The sequence below is a fragment of the Schistocerca gregaria genome, chromosome 10, assembly GCF_023897955.1.
Source record: "Schistocerca gregaria isolate iqSchGreg1 chromosome 10, iqSchGreg1.2, whole genome shotgun sequence".
Taxonomy (NCBI): domain Eukaryota; kingdom Metazoa; phylum Arthropoda; class Insecta; order Orthoptera; family Acrididae; genus Schistocerca; species Schistocerca gregaria.
In genome coordinates, this window is record NC_064929.1 from 201,701,098 (window position 1) to 201,716,362 (window position 15,265).

A 15,265-nucleotide genomic window follows, 5' to 3' on the forward strand; every position below is an offset into this window, starting at 1 on the left:
CACCATCGATGATTTTCTGCAAAATGCCCTAGAAAGAGTGGGAAAAAAACCAAAATGCCACTGGCATTTTGTTAGACTTAAGTAAAGCCTTCAATATTCTGGACTGCTGTTGGAGAAACTTCAAGTATACCGCAGTAGTGGACCCACATTGAAATGGTTCACTTCATACTTGACAAAGACGAAACAGAAAATAGAAATAAAACTTGAACTAATGGAAAATATTAAAACATATTTATCAGATACAGAGATTCTTAAAAACAGTTCCTGAAGGATTCATTCTTGAGCCAATCATCTGCATCTATATAAATGACCACGGCATTGAGTCACAAACAATCAACATTCTTACACAATGATCCTTCTTACAGTAAAACACCAGCACAGTGGTTGGGAAGGAAGTGACACAGGGTTGTAGCCTATCCCCGATGTTATTCAGTCTGTATACTGAGCAAGCAGTGAAGGAAACAAAAGAAAAATTTGGAGTGGGTGTTAAAATCCATGGAGAAGAAATAAAGACTTTGAGGTTCGCCGATGACATTATAATTCTGTCAGTGACAACAAAGGACTTGGAAGAGCAGTTGAACGGAATAGATAGTGTCTTAAAAGGAGGATATAAGATGAACATCAAGAAAAGCAAAACGAGGATAATGGAATGTAGTCAAATTAAGTCGGGTGATGTTGAGGGAATTAGATTAGGAAATGAGACACTTAAAGTAGTAAAGGAGTTTTGTTGTTTGGGGAGCAAAATAACTGATGATGGTCGAAGTAGAGGGGATGTAAAATGTAGACTGGCAAGGGCAAGGAAAGTGTTTCTGAAGAAGAGAAATTTGTTAACATCGAGTATAGATTTAAGTGTCAGGAAGTCGTTTCTGAAAGTATCTGTAACCATTCATGGAAGTGAAACATGGCGATAAATACACTCCTGGAAATGGAAAAAAGACCACATTGACACCGGTGTGTCAGACCCACCATACTTGCTCCGGACACTGCGAGAGGGCTGTACAAGCAATGATCACACGCACGGCACAGCGGACACACGAGGAACCGCGGTGTTGGTCGTTGAATGGCGCTAGCTGCGCAGCATTTGTGCACCGCCGCCGTCAGTGTCAGCCAGTTTGCCGTGGCATACGGAGCTCCATCGCAGCCTTTAACACTGGTAGCATGCCGCGACAGCGTGGACGTGAACCGTATGTGCAGTTGACAGACTTTGAGCGAGGGCGTATAATGGGCATGCGGGAGGCCGGGTGGACGTACCGCCGAATTGCTCAACACGTGGGGCGTGAGGTCTCCACAGTACATCGATGTTGTCGCCAGTGGTCGGCGGAAGGTGCACGTGCCCGTCGACCTGGGACTGGACCGCAGCGACGCATGGATGCACGCCAAAACCGTAGGATCCTACGCAGTGCCGTAGGGGACCGCACCGCCACTTCCCAGCAAATTAGGGACACTGTTGCTCCTGGGGTATCGGCGAGGACCATTCGCAACCGTCTCCATGAAGCTGGGCTACAGTCCCGCACACCGTTAGGCCGTTTTCCGCTCACGCCCCAACATCGTGCAGCCCGCCTCCAGTGGTGTCGCGACAGGCGTGAATGGAGGGACGAATGGAGACGTGTCGTCTTCAGCGATGAGAGTCGCTTCTGCCTTGGTGCCAATGATGGTCGTATGCGTGTTTGGCGCCGTGCAGGTGAGCGCCACAATCAGGACTGCATACGACCGAGGCACACAGGGCCAACACCCGGCATCATGGTGTGGGGAGCGATCTCCTACACTGGCCGTACACCTCTGGTGATCGTCGAGGGGACACTGAATAGTGCACGGTACATCCAAACCGTCATCGAACCCATCGTTCTACCATTCCTAGACCGGCAAGGGAACTTGCTGTTCCAACAGGACAATGCACGTCCGCATGTGTCCCGTGCCACCCAACGTGCTCTAGAAGGTGTAAGTCAACTACCCTTGCCAGCAAGATCTCCGGATCTGTCCTCCATTGAGCATGTTTGGGACTGGATGAAGCGTCGTGTCACGCGGTCTGCACGTCCAGCACGAACGCTGGTCCAACTGAGGCGCCAGGTGGACATGGCATGGCAAGCCGTTCCACAGGACTACATCCAGCATCTCTACGATCGTCTCCATGGGAGAATAGCAGCCTGCATTGCTGCGAAAGGTGGATATACACTGTACTAGTGCCGACATTGTGCATGCTCTGTTGCCTGTGTCTATGTGCCTGTGGTTCTGTCAGTGTGATCATGTGATGTATCTGACCCCAGGAATGTGTCAATAAAGTTTCCCCTTCCTGGGACAATGAATTCACGGTGTTCTTATTTCAATTTCCAGGAGTGTAGTTTGGACAAGAAGAGAATAGAAGCTTTCGAAATGTGGTGCTACAGAATAATGCTGAAGGTTAGATGGGTAGATCACATAAGCTAATGGGGAGGCGTTGAATAGAAATGGGGAGAAGAGGAGTTTGTGGCACAACTTGACTAGGAGAAGGGATCGGTTGGTAGGGCATATTCTGAGGCATCAAGGGATCACCAATTTAGTATTGGAGGGCAGCGTGGTGGGTAAAAATCGTAGAGGGAGACCAGAGATGAATACACTAAACAGATTCGGAAGGATATGGGTTGCAGTAGGTACTGGGAGATGAAGAAGCTTGCACAGGATAGAGTAGCATGGAGAGCTGCATCAAACTAGTCTCAGGACTGAAGACCACAATAATAACAACAACAACAACAAGAACACCGGGGCCCCAAATCTTACTTAAAAGGTAACCCTTGTCTCTATTAATAAGATTGTCAGATAATTGAATCTCTATGGATTCTTTTAAAACACAGTCCCAATAGCGAGATGCTGGGGCAGCCATTTGTGTCTCGTCATACAGCTTTCTATGTCCTGCGGTCAGACAATGCTCCGCCATTGCGCCGAGCGGTTCTAGGCGCTTCAGTCTGGATCCGCGCGACCGCTACGGTCGCAGGTTCGAATCCTGTCTCGGGCATGGATGTGTGTGATGTCCTTAGGTTAGTTAGTTTTAAGTAGTTTTAAGCTCTAGGGGACTGATGACCTCAGATGTTAAGCCATTTGAACCATTTTGAACCGTCACTGCAGATTTATCAGGCTGAAGCAACCGTGTGTGTCGCTGGTGCTCAACACGTCGCTCCTGAATGGTCCGGATTGTCTGACCAATATAAGTCTTTCCACAGTGGCAAGGGATCTTGTACACACCGGGCTTCCTCAAACCCAAGTCACCCTTAACTGAGCCAAGAAGTGCTCTAATGGTTTCAAATGGTCGAACATCCAAAGGATTCAATGCAAACACAGTCTACACCATTATCGAGTGACCACCAGCTTGCAACTTGGATCCATTGCTTCGTGGGGTCTGCGGCTCACTCGAACCGCTTCATCAGCTCCTATCAACTGATATCGGAACTTATCAGACCAGGCCACGGTTATCTGGTCGTTTAGGGTGCAACAGATGCGGTCACGGGCCCAGGAGAGCCACTGCAGGCGATGTCGTGCTCTTACCAAAGGGCTTCTGTCATCTGCTGCCATAGGCCATTAAACGCGAATCTTCGACGCACAGTTCTAACGGATACATTCGTCGTACGTCCCACACTGATTTCTGCGATTATTTCAAGCAGTGTTGCTTGTCTACCACATCGATTTCTGCGATTATTTCAAGCAGTGTTGCTTGTCTATTAGCACTGACAAATGCAAATAATGCTCCTCTCGGTCGTTAAGTGAAGGGCGCCGGCCACTGCGTTGTCCGTGGTCGGAGGCAATGCCTGAAATTTGGTACTCACGGTACGCTTTTGAAACAACGGACCTAGGAATACTGAATTCCCTACAGCTTTCCGAAATGGAATGTGCCATGCGTCTAGCTCCAACTACCATTCCGCATTCAAAGCTTCACGTCGGAGACCTATTCGCATGAATCGCCTGAGTAAATATGACAACTCCGCCAAGTGCACCGCCATTCCATTTTTACGTTCTGTACGCGAAACCACCGCCATCCGCTGCCTCATGACTTTTGCACCTCAGTGCAAACTTACACAGCTTCTCCCGTCAAAACTTTTTCCAGGATTTGGATTTTTTTTTTGCTTTTCGAGCAGTATAAATTCTGCCATTTTAACTTAAAAGAACTCTGTAAAACTTAACAAAACCCAGGAAACTCGAAGTACTCTACGTAGCTCACTTCTAAAAACGGAGAAAGCTCACCGCTTGTGAAAAACTTCTCTAGTTTTGTTCACACGAAACCGGAGAAAGCATATTCCCCTCTCTTCACTCAAGCTGGGGACACCTGAGGTATATACTCCCACTCCCTTCGTTCGTGGAAACCTGAGAATTTTCTCATAAATTCCGAGAATAAAGTAAATTCTCCGTTTCATTCGCAAGACCAGGGGAATTTGGTGCAGTGTTGCCATGTCTGAAATGTTTCCGGAAGGTGGAGCGGAAAATTTCGAAAGCTATAGATATAATTTTCATTCGTCAATATAGTTTTCTTCTTCCCCCCCACCCACCGTCCTTGTAAACGTATTTAGTCATTATACGCAGACATTCCGCGCCGATAGGGAAGTCGTAAAGGGTACAAATCACGCGTCCCTTTTGCTATGTTAAGTCCTGTTATCGTTCTAGCGTTCAGCCTGTTTCTTATTTTGGTTTTCACCCTGTTTATTGCCAAAAATACTCTTTCAACGCTAGTCGAGGAATAGTGTAAGCTACAAAGCTAAATTCATTTGCCTTAAGCGTGTCAGTTTCACGAAACCTAGCTCGCCTGTAACATTGTTTGTGATTCGAGCTCCTTTTGTTCTGCCATAATGAGTACGTTTTGCAAACTTGTGAATCAGGATGAGAATCGGTAAATGTTCGATAACCCGAATTGGTAAACCATGCTCTGCAACAAAACAAGCAAGTCCGAGTCCACTGACCTTACCTGAAACATATGTTTTTGAGTTGCCACAATTGATGACATATCGGTTAGTGTAGGTTGCATCTGCCGGGCAACACAATTGATTTTATCCTTCTTACCACTCGCACTTTTACCAGACGTAATTTTTAGATCACAGTCATAGGCACAGCAGAACGCATCGGAACAAAAAATGAATTGACCGTATGCTTAAAAACAAGAGTAGAGATGGCAGTGACATTTGTGCGTTATACTGGCAATGTTGTCTCAATCTGCAAATTATGGTATGAGGCTGCTGGTTGGGAGTCCCCACCTGGGGAAGTTCGGCCGCTGCGTTGCAAGTCTTTTCAGTTGACACCACACTGGGCGACTTCCGCGTCAGTTATGATGAAATGATAATGAGGACAACACCCAATCTCCGAGCCGGCCGGGAATCGAACGTGGGCCCGCTGTATGGCAGACTCACTGACCACTCAACTAAAGGAGGCGATTGTAAGGACCTTTGTTGCTGCTTCTGAGGCAACCACTAAACGCTGCTTCTTTTCCCCACTGGCGATTATTTTTCGTAGTATATTTACTTTTCTAGGTTCTGTCATCACAGGTTCAGAACCCAACGTCGAAACTCATACTGTATCTAAACGATCACAACACTCCACTGTTCCGCACAAGTTTACGGTGTCACTTGCTCATAGTCTCGAAGTACCCATTGCCTTTTCAAGTACTTCCTTGCCTGCATGCTCCTTTGTTGAATCGGCACAGAATTTAAGTACATCGGCTAGGAAATGTTTTTCTTGGCTTTGACACTCCTTACGTCCAAACAATAGTGCACTATAGACGTGGCCACTGTTTCTACGTTTCGATACAGTCTCGGATAACCGGACCAGATTCGATCTCGAACCAGACACAGAAACTGTATCGTTGTTTCAGAATAAGGCTGTTTCAGTCCACCTGTGCTTGGAACGGACTAATTGTATCGAAACAGCGATGTTTTATTCCGCTCTGTGTCGGACGAGATTCGTGCACGGCACAGGTACTGAAACACAACGTACCACTTCGTGAAACACTTTCAAGAGTGTCGATATCTTTTTGAGAAGCGATAGCATGAAGCTTAAGATATCCGAAAATAAAGCTTCGTTTCTAGCTGACTGTCCTATTCCGAAATTGAGTAACATCTGCTTTATAAACACTAACCAAACAATAGAACAACGCATATTATTCACATTCAACATAATAAATATGTGAAAATCATTCAGTTAAATTACACTTTTTTTTATAACATACGCTTCTCTGTTCATGTACAGTAATCATATTAAGAAACGCAAGTAAGTCTACAACATTTTGAATAAAAAAAGACATAGAGTGGCAGTTATTACACATATACATAAATCTGATATAGGTATAATTGCAAGCAATCTGTTTGAGGAGGATCTTAGTGTTTAACGTCCCGTCGACAACGAGGTCATTGGAGACGGAGCGCAAGCTTGGGTGAGGGAAGAATGGGGAAGGAAATCGGCCGTGCCCTTTCAAAGGAACCATCCCGGCATTTGCCTGAAGTGATTTAGGGAAATCGCGGAAAACCTAAATCAGGATGGCCGGAGACGGGATTGAACTGTCGTCCTCCAGAATGCGAGTCCAGTGTGCTAACCACTGCGCCACCTCGCTCGGTGACATCTGTTTGACATATCACTGATAGTGTAATGGTGAACGGGTAGGGCTGGGAAGCATGGGGAATTTATAGTAACGGTTCGAAACACCTTGAAAGTCAAAATTTTTCTGTTATATTTTGTTATTTATTCGAATTATTTGGCATTTTTTGTGAGTCTATAGTCACTGTGCCTATTATCCACAATATCCTTTGTGTGAACCGAGCGAGGTGGCGCAGTGGTTAGCACACTGGACTCGCATTCGGGAGGACGGCGGTTCAATCCCGTCTCCGGCCATCCTGATTTAGGTTTTCCGTGATTTCCCTAAATCGCTTCAGGCACGGCCAATTTCCTTCCCCATCCTTCCCTCACCCGAGCTTGCGCTCCGTCACTAATGACATCGTTGTCGACGGGACGTTCAACACTAATCTCCTCCTCCTCCTTCCCTTTGTGTGCATGGAAATTAGCAGGATGGGTATATTACCCATACTAACGGAATATGGGAATCCCAGTAGCATATCCGTTGTTTCTGCAGTTTGCTCCCACCTCCAGTTACGTTCGTGGTGGTTCTTCTATCTTCAGCTATGGCTGTCCTCAGCCAATTAAAAAGTATGAAAGTCACACGACACGAAAGCAGCGCATTTGGTGCAGGAAATACGAAACTGACAAGAAGCCTAAGTGATAGTTTCATACTTTCTGCGATATGATCAGAGTTCTCGCACCTCATTTGTGTTTATATAGACATACTTATACAGTAGACATTCAAGGTGATAAAATGTGTAGGTTTATTAGATTACAAAGCACAAACTGTTTCATTTGTTTCGAAACAGTTACGTGTTTCTGTTTGCCCATCTCTACTGCACTAGTACAGAGATAAAAATTGTTAGCGCAATATCCTGCCGACGAAAGAAGATCAGAAAATTTTGAAACTTACACAGAAATTCAGGAAGACAGGAACATTTGGCAAGATTTACACAAAATTTAGTATTTTTTGAAATAGTTCAAAAAATCGGAAGATGTTCAGAAATTTCGGAAGACCTAGAAAAACAGATTGGTGTTCTGTGACGTTGACCGTTGGCGCTTTGCAGTGCTGCCATCTATCGAGGAAACTTGTAACGAACGTTTGCTGGCAGCGCCTCTACCGACGGAGCGTACGTACTACTACCGACAACACTGCAGCAGAAGCGCCGCTGCGCGGCGGCGCAACCACAACAAAAATCGCAACCCTCGCGTGTTTCTGCGCGACGCCGCGGCATCCAAACAGTTCGCTCCGGACTGCCGTAGAGCGCGTAACGGTCAAGTAGGACGGAGCTCGCTGAGCCGACAGACGGAGTGCTTTGTGCGTGTGCCAGTGCGTGCGTGTTTGTGCGGGATGGCGAGCTGACGGCGGGCCGCAGCAGCCATGCCCTGAGCTGCTCCTGGGATGGCAGCGCCGCGACGTGTCGCCTGCTGCCTGTGCTTGTGCCTGCTGCTGCTGCTGCTCGGCCGCTCTCCGGTGGTTCGCTGCTCGCCGCTGCCGCCGAACGCCGCAGGTGAGCGTCGCAGCCACGCAGCACGCATCGATTGGCTCGCTGCGTGCTGTCACTGGCGCACAGCTGGCCACGCAGCTTCCCTCGTTGCTGTCACCAGCCTCTCTGCGTCCTGTTAACGTCTAGTCTGGAAATCTCTGCTAGTCGTAGCAAAACATTAATCGCGAAAAAACAAAAGGCAGGTCAATGATGATTCCGAGAAAAGGGGAAAATTAACTGTGAATATACGAAAGATCAGAGTAAAGGCTGAGTCCACGAGGGTGTTTCTCTTTTTCTCGTACGGGCTCGGACAGAAACACGGAAACACCACATGCTCGAACTTACACTGATGCGCCAAAACATTATGACCACTTGCTTCATAGCTTGTTCGTCCGTCTTTGGAACGAAATGCATCACTGATTCTGCATATTACGGATCCGACAGTTTGTTGGTACGTTAGTGGAACAATGTAGCATTAGGTGTCTACGGACAGGTTATGTAGTTTGCGTAAATAACGGACCGCTGATTTACGAACGCGGTGATGGCGTCCGCAAGCAACACATATGGCTTCCACAGGATTTACATCAGGCGAATTTAGTCGCCGAGACACGAACGTGAGTTCACTATAATGCTACTCAAACCACTGCAGCACGGTTCTGACTCCGACGCACGGACAATTATGCTACAAAAGACATCAAGCATAAAGGGATGCAGGTGGTTCGCAGCTGTCAGCCTGTCTTTAGTTACTACCACAGGTCTCACGCAAGCGCAGAAGAATGTTTCGCATGCTCCCACCAGCCTGTGTCCGTGGCGCACTGCACGTTCCGAGCAGACGTTCACCTCATTCGCGGCGTTTGTGCAAACGACCATCGACATAGAACAGCAAAAATGTGATTTACCCGAAGAGTCGACACGTTTCCATTGATCGACGGTCGAATCCCTATAGTCTCGTGCCCACTGCAATCGTAGCTGACGATGTCGTTGGGTCGACATGTGAACACGTAAGAGCGGTCTGCTGCGGAGCTGAACAATGTACGATGAACGGTGTGCTACGAAACGCTTGCGCGTGCACCCGAATTGTGTTCTTTCGGCAGAGATGCCACAGATCACGATCTATCCTACTTCACAGAGTAGACAAGCCTCCAAACCCCCCTTCAGTGAAGAGTCATGGACGTCCAACCATTTAGTACCTATTGGTAGTTTCAGCGTTAAATTAGATTAGTGCTTGTTCCATAGATCATGAATACGACACTACGTAATGATATGGAACGTGTCAGGTTAATAAAAGGTGTCTATACAAGATATTACATTACACAAAATATTACATGACACTCTTTTTTGTGTAGGTTGGGAAATTACCCGCTTACTATGTCCAAAAATTCATCTAATGAGTAAATGTTTAAATGCTATATGGCTATCTGTCAGACTTTTGATGCTATTAGGTAAGTGACCAAAGACTTTTGTGGCAACATAATTTACCTGACCCCCTTCTGAGCCAAAGTTGAATTTAACCTTGAGTAATGAAGATCATCCTTTCTCCTAGTGTTGTAGCCATGTACACTGCTATTACTTTTGAATTCGTTCGGATTGTTAATAACAAATTTCGTAAGAGAATATATATATTTTGAGGCTACCGTGGAGATTTCTAGCTTTTTAAATAACTGTATGCAGGATGATCTTGGATGAGCTCCAGAAATTATTCTGATTACACGCTTTTGTGCAATGAACACTCTTTTACTGAATGATGAGTTACCCCAGAATATGATGCCATACGAAAGCAGAGATTAAAAATAGGCATGGTAAGCTAATTTACTGAGATGTATATCGCCAAAATTTGCAGTTACCCTAATAGCATAAGTAGCTGAACTCAAACATTTCAGCAGATCCTCAGTGTGTTTGTTTGTTTTTTTTTTCAGTGCAACCCCTCATCAATATATACACCTAGAAATTCTGAATATTCTACCTTAGCTACCGATTTCTGATTGAAGTCTTTATTTATTAATGGGGTCATTCCATTTACTGTGTGGAACTGTATATACTGTGTTTTGTCAAAGTTTAATGAGAGCCCATTTGCGTTCTTCTGTCTCTTTTCGTAAAGGCTCGCGACTGTAGCAAGTAAACATTCGACCTGCTTCGTCGTTTTCGAGATATTCGTTCACAGGCTCTACGAAATTATAAATTGCCCTTTGTCAAAGTTACTTATCTCAGTGGATTTTCCCATTTGCAGCCCATATCTTCGCGATCCACCGTCCGTATCTGCTCCGCTTACATACTTCTGTTACGGCATTACGCGCCCGCAACGCCACAGGCGGCATCCAACGTTGCAGTGGGCAGAATGTTTTGGCTGATGGGTGTACTTGTAAATGCCGGTGTTGGGCGAGCCAGCAGGTTGCGCTGTTCTTTCTGATCACGGACGGCAGCTGTGCAACGTTCTCAACACGTTATATGCGTTGTAAGTTTCAGTCGTAGCCCCATCTGTATTCTGTATGGTTGTGATTGCATTACGTAGAGGCTAAGCGAATTCGATCATGGATACATTATTGATGCTGCCGTAACCAAGGAAGCCTAAATGTTTGGTATTTCAACAGGCACCGTATACGTGGGGCGTTTGAAAAGTCCGTGCAAAAATAATAACTACTTATGTGTTTGGGGTAAACCATTTTTATTTTTCGACCTAGTCTCCTTATAGACTTAATACACTTCGTCCAACGCTGTTCTAATTTGTTGATCCCTTCCGAATAATAGGAATTGTCCAAGTCTACTAAATAGCTATTAGTTGCTGCAATCACCTCCTCATTTGAATAAAATCTTTGTCCCGCTAGCCATTTCTTCAAATCGGGGAAGAAATAGTAGTCCGAGGGAGCCAAGTCTGGAGAATAGGGGGATGTGAAACGAGTTGGAATCCTATTTCCATTAGTTTTGCGACCAAAACTGCTGGGGTGTGTGCTGGCGCATTGTCGTGATGGAAAAGGGAATTTTTTGCGGTCCAATTGCCGGACTTTTCTTGCATCTCGGTTTTCAAACGGTCCAATAACGATAAATAATATGCACCTGTAATACTTTTACCCATTTCCACATAGTCGATGAGGGTTATCCCTTACGTATCCCAAAAGACAGTCGCCATAACCTTTCGGGCAAAAGGAATGGTCTTCGCCTTTTTCGGTGCCGATTCTCCCTTGGTAACCCATTGTTTAGATTGTTGTTTGGCCTCAGGAGTATAGTAATGTATCCATGTTTTATCAACAGTGACGAAAGTATGCTTTAAGTCCTGCGGATTCCTTCTGAAATGCTGCAAACCATCCTTGCAACACTTCACACTATTCCGTTTTTAGTCAGGGGTGAGCAATCGTGGAACCCATCTTGCGGATAGCTTTTTCGTGTCCAAATGTTTATGCAAAATATTATGTACCCGTTCATTCGAGCTGCCCACAGCATTAGCAGTCTCATACACATTAACTCTTCAAACATCCATCACCATATCATGGATTTTATCAACGATTTCTGGAGTCGTAACCTCCACAGGGCGTCCAGAACGTTCAGCATCACTTGTGCCCATATGGCCACTCCGAAAATTTTGAAAACACTTATAAACTGTTGTAATCAAAGGTGCTGAGTCACCGTAATGTTTATCAAGCTTCTCTTTAGTCCCTCGAGGCGTTTTGCCTTTCATTAAGTAATGTTTTATCACCACACGAAATTCCTTTTCATCCATTTTTTGACAATCACTCGACTTCCTCGATTCACACGAATGCCAAACACAAAGAAATAGACCAATATGGCTGAAACGTGGTGTGTGTAATTTCCAAAGATGCTACTATCTAAACATGACCTCGATATGCGCCGGTGGTGCCATCTGTCGAACATTGCACGGACTTTCCAAACGCCCCTCGTTGAACATTTGTGCCGCCTACAGGAAAGCGGAAAAACATCATCCGTAAGTCACAATGCGGACGGAAGTGTGTGTTGAGAGATCGTGACGAACGGTCATTTAGGATTGCGACAAAAAATGAGATGGCGGCAGCTGTTAAAGTTATCACGGAACTGAATGTCCCGCTCGCAAAACGACGCGAAGGATGGTCCGTGAGACGGGGACTGCAAGCTGAGATGGCATTGCAAAACCGAACATTAGTGACGCAAATGCTCGTGACAGTAAAACGTGGTGCCGAAGCCATAAAACCTAGACACTGGAACGATGAAAGCAAGTCATTTAGTCGAATGAGCCTTGTTTCGTACTGTTCCAACATGTGACCGACTTTATGTCCCGGGAGTGAAAGGTAACAGGGATTCAGTGACGATTTGGGCAGCCACATCGTGGTATTTCATGGCCCCATGATTACTCTGCAAGACCGTATTACTGCCAAAGATCTTGTGACCATTTTGGATGTAAAGGTCCATCTCATGTCTGGCACAGTGTTTGTTTCTCAATGACGATGCTGTGATCCACGGTGACATGGCTGCTGTTCACACAGCTCTCATTGTCCAGGACTGATTTTGTGAGCACGAGTTGTATCTCTCGTGGCCGTCACAGTTCCCAGATCTCAGTGTTACTGAGTCTTTGGAGAGAAGGGTGTATAATCGCTATCCACCACCATCATCATTACTTCAACTCGCCACTATTTTGCTGGATGAATGCTACACTACTGGCCATTAAAACTGCTACACCACGAAGATGACGTGCTACAGTCCCGAAATTTAACCGACGGGACGAAGATGCCGTGATACGCAAATGATTGGCTTTTCAGAGCATTCACACAAGGTTGGCGCTGGTTGCGACACCTGCAACGTGCTGACATGAGGAAAGTTTCCAACCGATTTCTCATACGCAAACAGCAGTTAACCAGCGTTGCCTGGTGAAACGTTGTTGCGATGTCTCGTGTAAGGAGGAGAAATGCATACCATCACGTTTCCGACTCTGGTAAAGGTCGAATTGTAGCCTATCGCCATTGCGGTTCATCGTATCGCGACATTGTTGCACGCGTTCGTCGAGATCCAATGACTGTTAGCAAAATATGGAATCGGTGGGTTCAGGAGGGAAATACGGAACGCCGTGCTGGATCCCAACGGACTCGCATCACTAGCAGTCGAGATGACAGGCATCTTATCCGCATGGCTGTGACGGATAGTGCAGCCACGTCTCGATCCCTGGGTCAACAGATGGGGACGTTTGCAAGACAACAACCATCTGCACGAACAGTTCGACGAAGTTTGCAGCAGCACGAACTATCAGCTCGGAGACCGTGGCTGCGGTTACCCTTGACGCAGCATCACAGACAGGAACGCCTGCGATGGTCTGCTCAACGACCAATCGGGGTGCACGAATGGCTAAACGTTGTTTTTTCGGATAAATCCAGGTTCTGTTTACAGCATCATGATGGTCGCATCCGTGTTTGGCGACATCGCGGTGAACGCACACTGGAAGCGTGTATTCGTCATCGCCATACTGGCGTATCACCCGGCGTGATGGTATGGGATGCCACTGGTTACACGTCTCGGTCAGCTCTTGTTCGCATTGACGTCACTTTGAACAGTGGACGTTACTTTTCAGATGTGTTACGACCCGTGGCTCTACCCTTCATTCGATCCCTGCGAAACCCTACATCTCAGCAGGATAATGCACGACCGCATGTTCCAGGTCCTGTACGAGCCTTTCTGAATACAGAGAATATTCGACTGCTGCCCTGGCCAGCAAATTCTCCAGATCCCCCACCAATTGAAAACGCTTGGTCATTGGTGGCCGAGCAACTGGCTCGTCACAATACGCCAGTCACTACTCTTGATGAACTGTGGTATCCTGTTGAAGTTTGACTCAATGCCCAGGCGTATCATAGCCGTTAGTACGGCCAGAGGTGGTTGTTCTGGGTACTGATTTCTCAGGATCTATGCACCCAAAATGCGTCAAAATGTAATCACATGTCAGTTCTAGTATAATATATTTGTCCGATGAATACCCGTTTATCATCTGCATTTCTTCTTGGTGTAGCAATTTTAATGGCCAGTAGTGTATAAGATTGCCTTGAAAGCCATTCACGACTGCATCCGCCCATTCCGAGGCGACTGGAAACTGAATGCCAACGGTTTTTCTACACCGTATCAGGCATGGTGATGTGAAGTGTTTTTGGTGTTTATGTACTTTTTCCACCCCGTGTATTTATTATAATAGTACATCAGCTACAGTGAACCATTGTATTCAAGTGTACAGTATGCAATATCAACATCATTTTACTGGGCACGAGTGAGAATCTGGGCACCACCTCATCCCTCCTTCCCCATCTGGCATCTTGGTTGTGCTGACAGACTAATGTGTTGCATAGCCTGAGGTGTAGGTTAGGATGGAAGGTGATAATCGGGATCTGAGTTGGCGGAACCTATGAATGTAGATGTCAACTGAAGTTTGTGTTCAAATGGCTCTGAGCACTATGGGACTTGTTGTGGTCTTCAGTCCGAACACTGATTTGATGCAGCTCTTCATGCTATTCTATCCCGTGCGAGCCTCTCCATCTCCGAATAATTGTTGCAACCCACATCTTGCTGAACCTGCTTACTGCATTTATCTCTTCGTCTCCCTATAAGATTTTCCGCCTCCCTCACAGTTTCCTCCAACACTAAATTGGCGATCCCTTGATGTCTCAGAATGCGTCCTTCCAACCAGTCGCTTCTTTTGGTCAAGCTGTGCCACAAATTTTTTGTCTCCCCAATTCTATTCAGTACCACCTCATTAGTTACGTCATCTACCCATCTAACTTTTTTTTTGTACCACCACATTGCGAAAGGTTCTATTCTCTTTTTGTCTAAACTGTTATCGTCCATGTTTCACTTCCATGCATGACTAAAGTTCAGACAAATACTTTCAGAAAAGACTTTCTAACAATTAAATCTATATTCGGTGTTAAAAAATTTCTTTCCTCCAGAAATGCATTTCTTGCCACTGCCAGTGTAGATTGAGAAAAAAAAGCAAAGAGTGTACGGCATATAACAGCAACATCTTTGTTGTTTAATAAACCGCATATGTTGTTACTTTCATCAGCTCCTTCGCTTCCGTTACGATTTACACATGTACCACCCACTTTTCCCTAGCCACTAAAGTCTTCTATCATGCATCCCGAAACTTAACAGCCAAAGACGCAGTTCGAAGACTAGCAAAGTGGCTCAGTGATGTCCCTAGAAAATGGGGAAAATGTCACCATGTAGACATGTTAGAAAAGATTAGAGTAAAGGAT

At 45.9% G+C, this 15,265-nt stretch overlaps 1 protein-coding gene across 1 annotated transcript in view; it reads left to right on the top strand.

Annotated features, from left to right (window-relative positions):
• The first annotated feature begins 7,748 nt into the window (after nt 1-7,748).
• LOC126293640 (uncharacterized) overlaps nt 7,749-15,265 on the top strand; it is a 759,104-nt gene continuing 751,587 nt past the window's right edge. Inside the window, exon 1 of the mRNA XM_049986916.1 lies at nt 7,749-8,072. Within this exon, the coding sequence (XP_049842873.1) occupies nt 7,964-8,072 (109 nt within the window). The 5' untranslated portion in view covers nt 7,749-7,963. The remainder of the gene's footprint in view (nt 8,073-15,265) is intronic.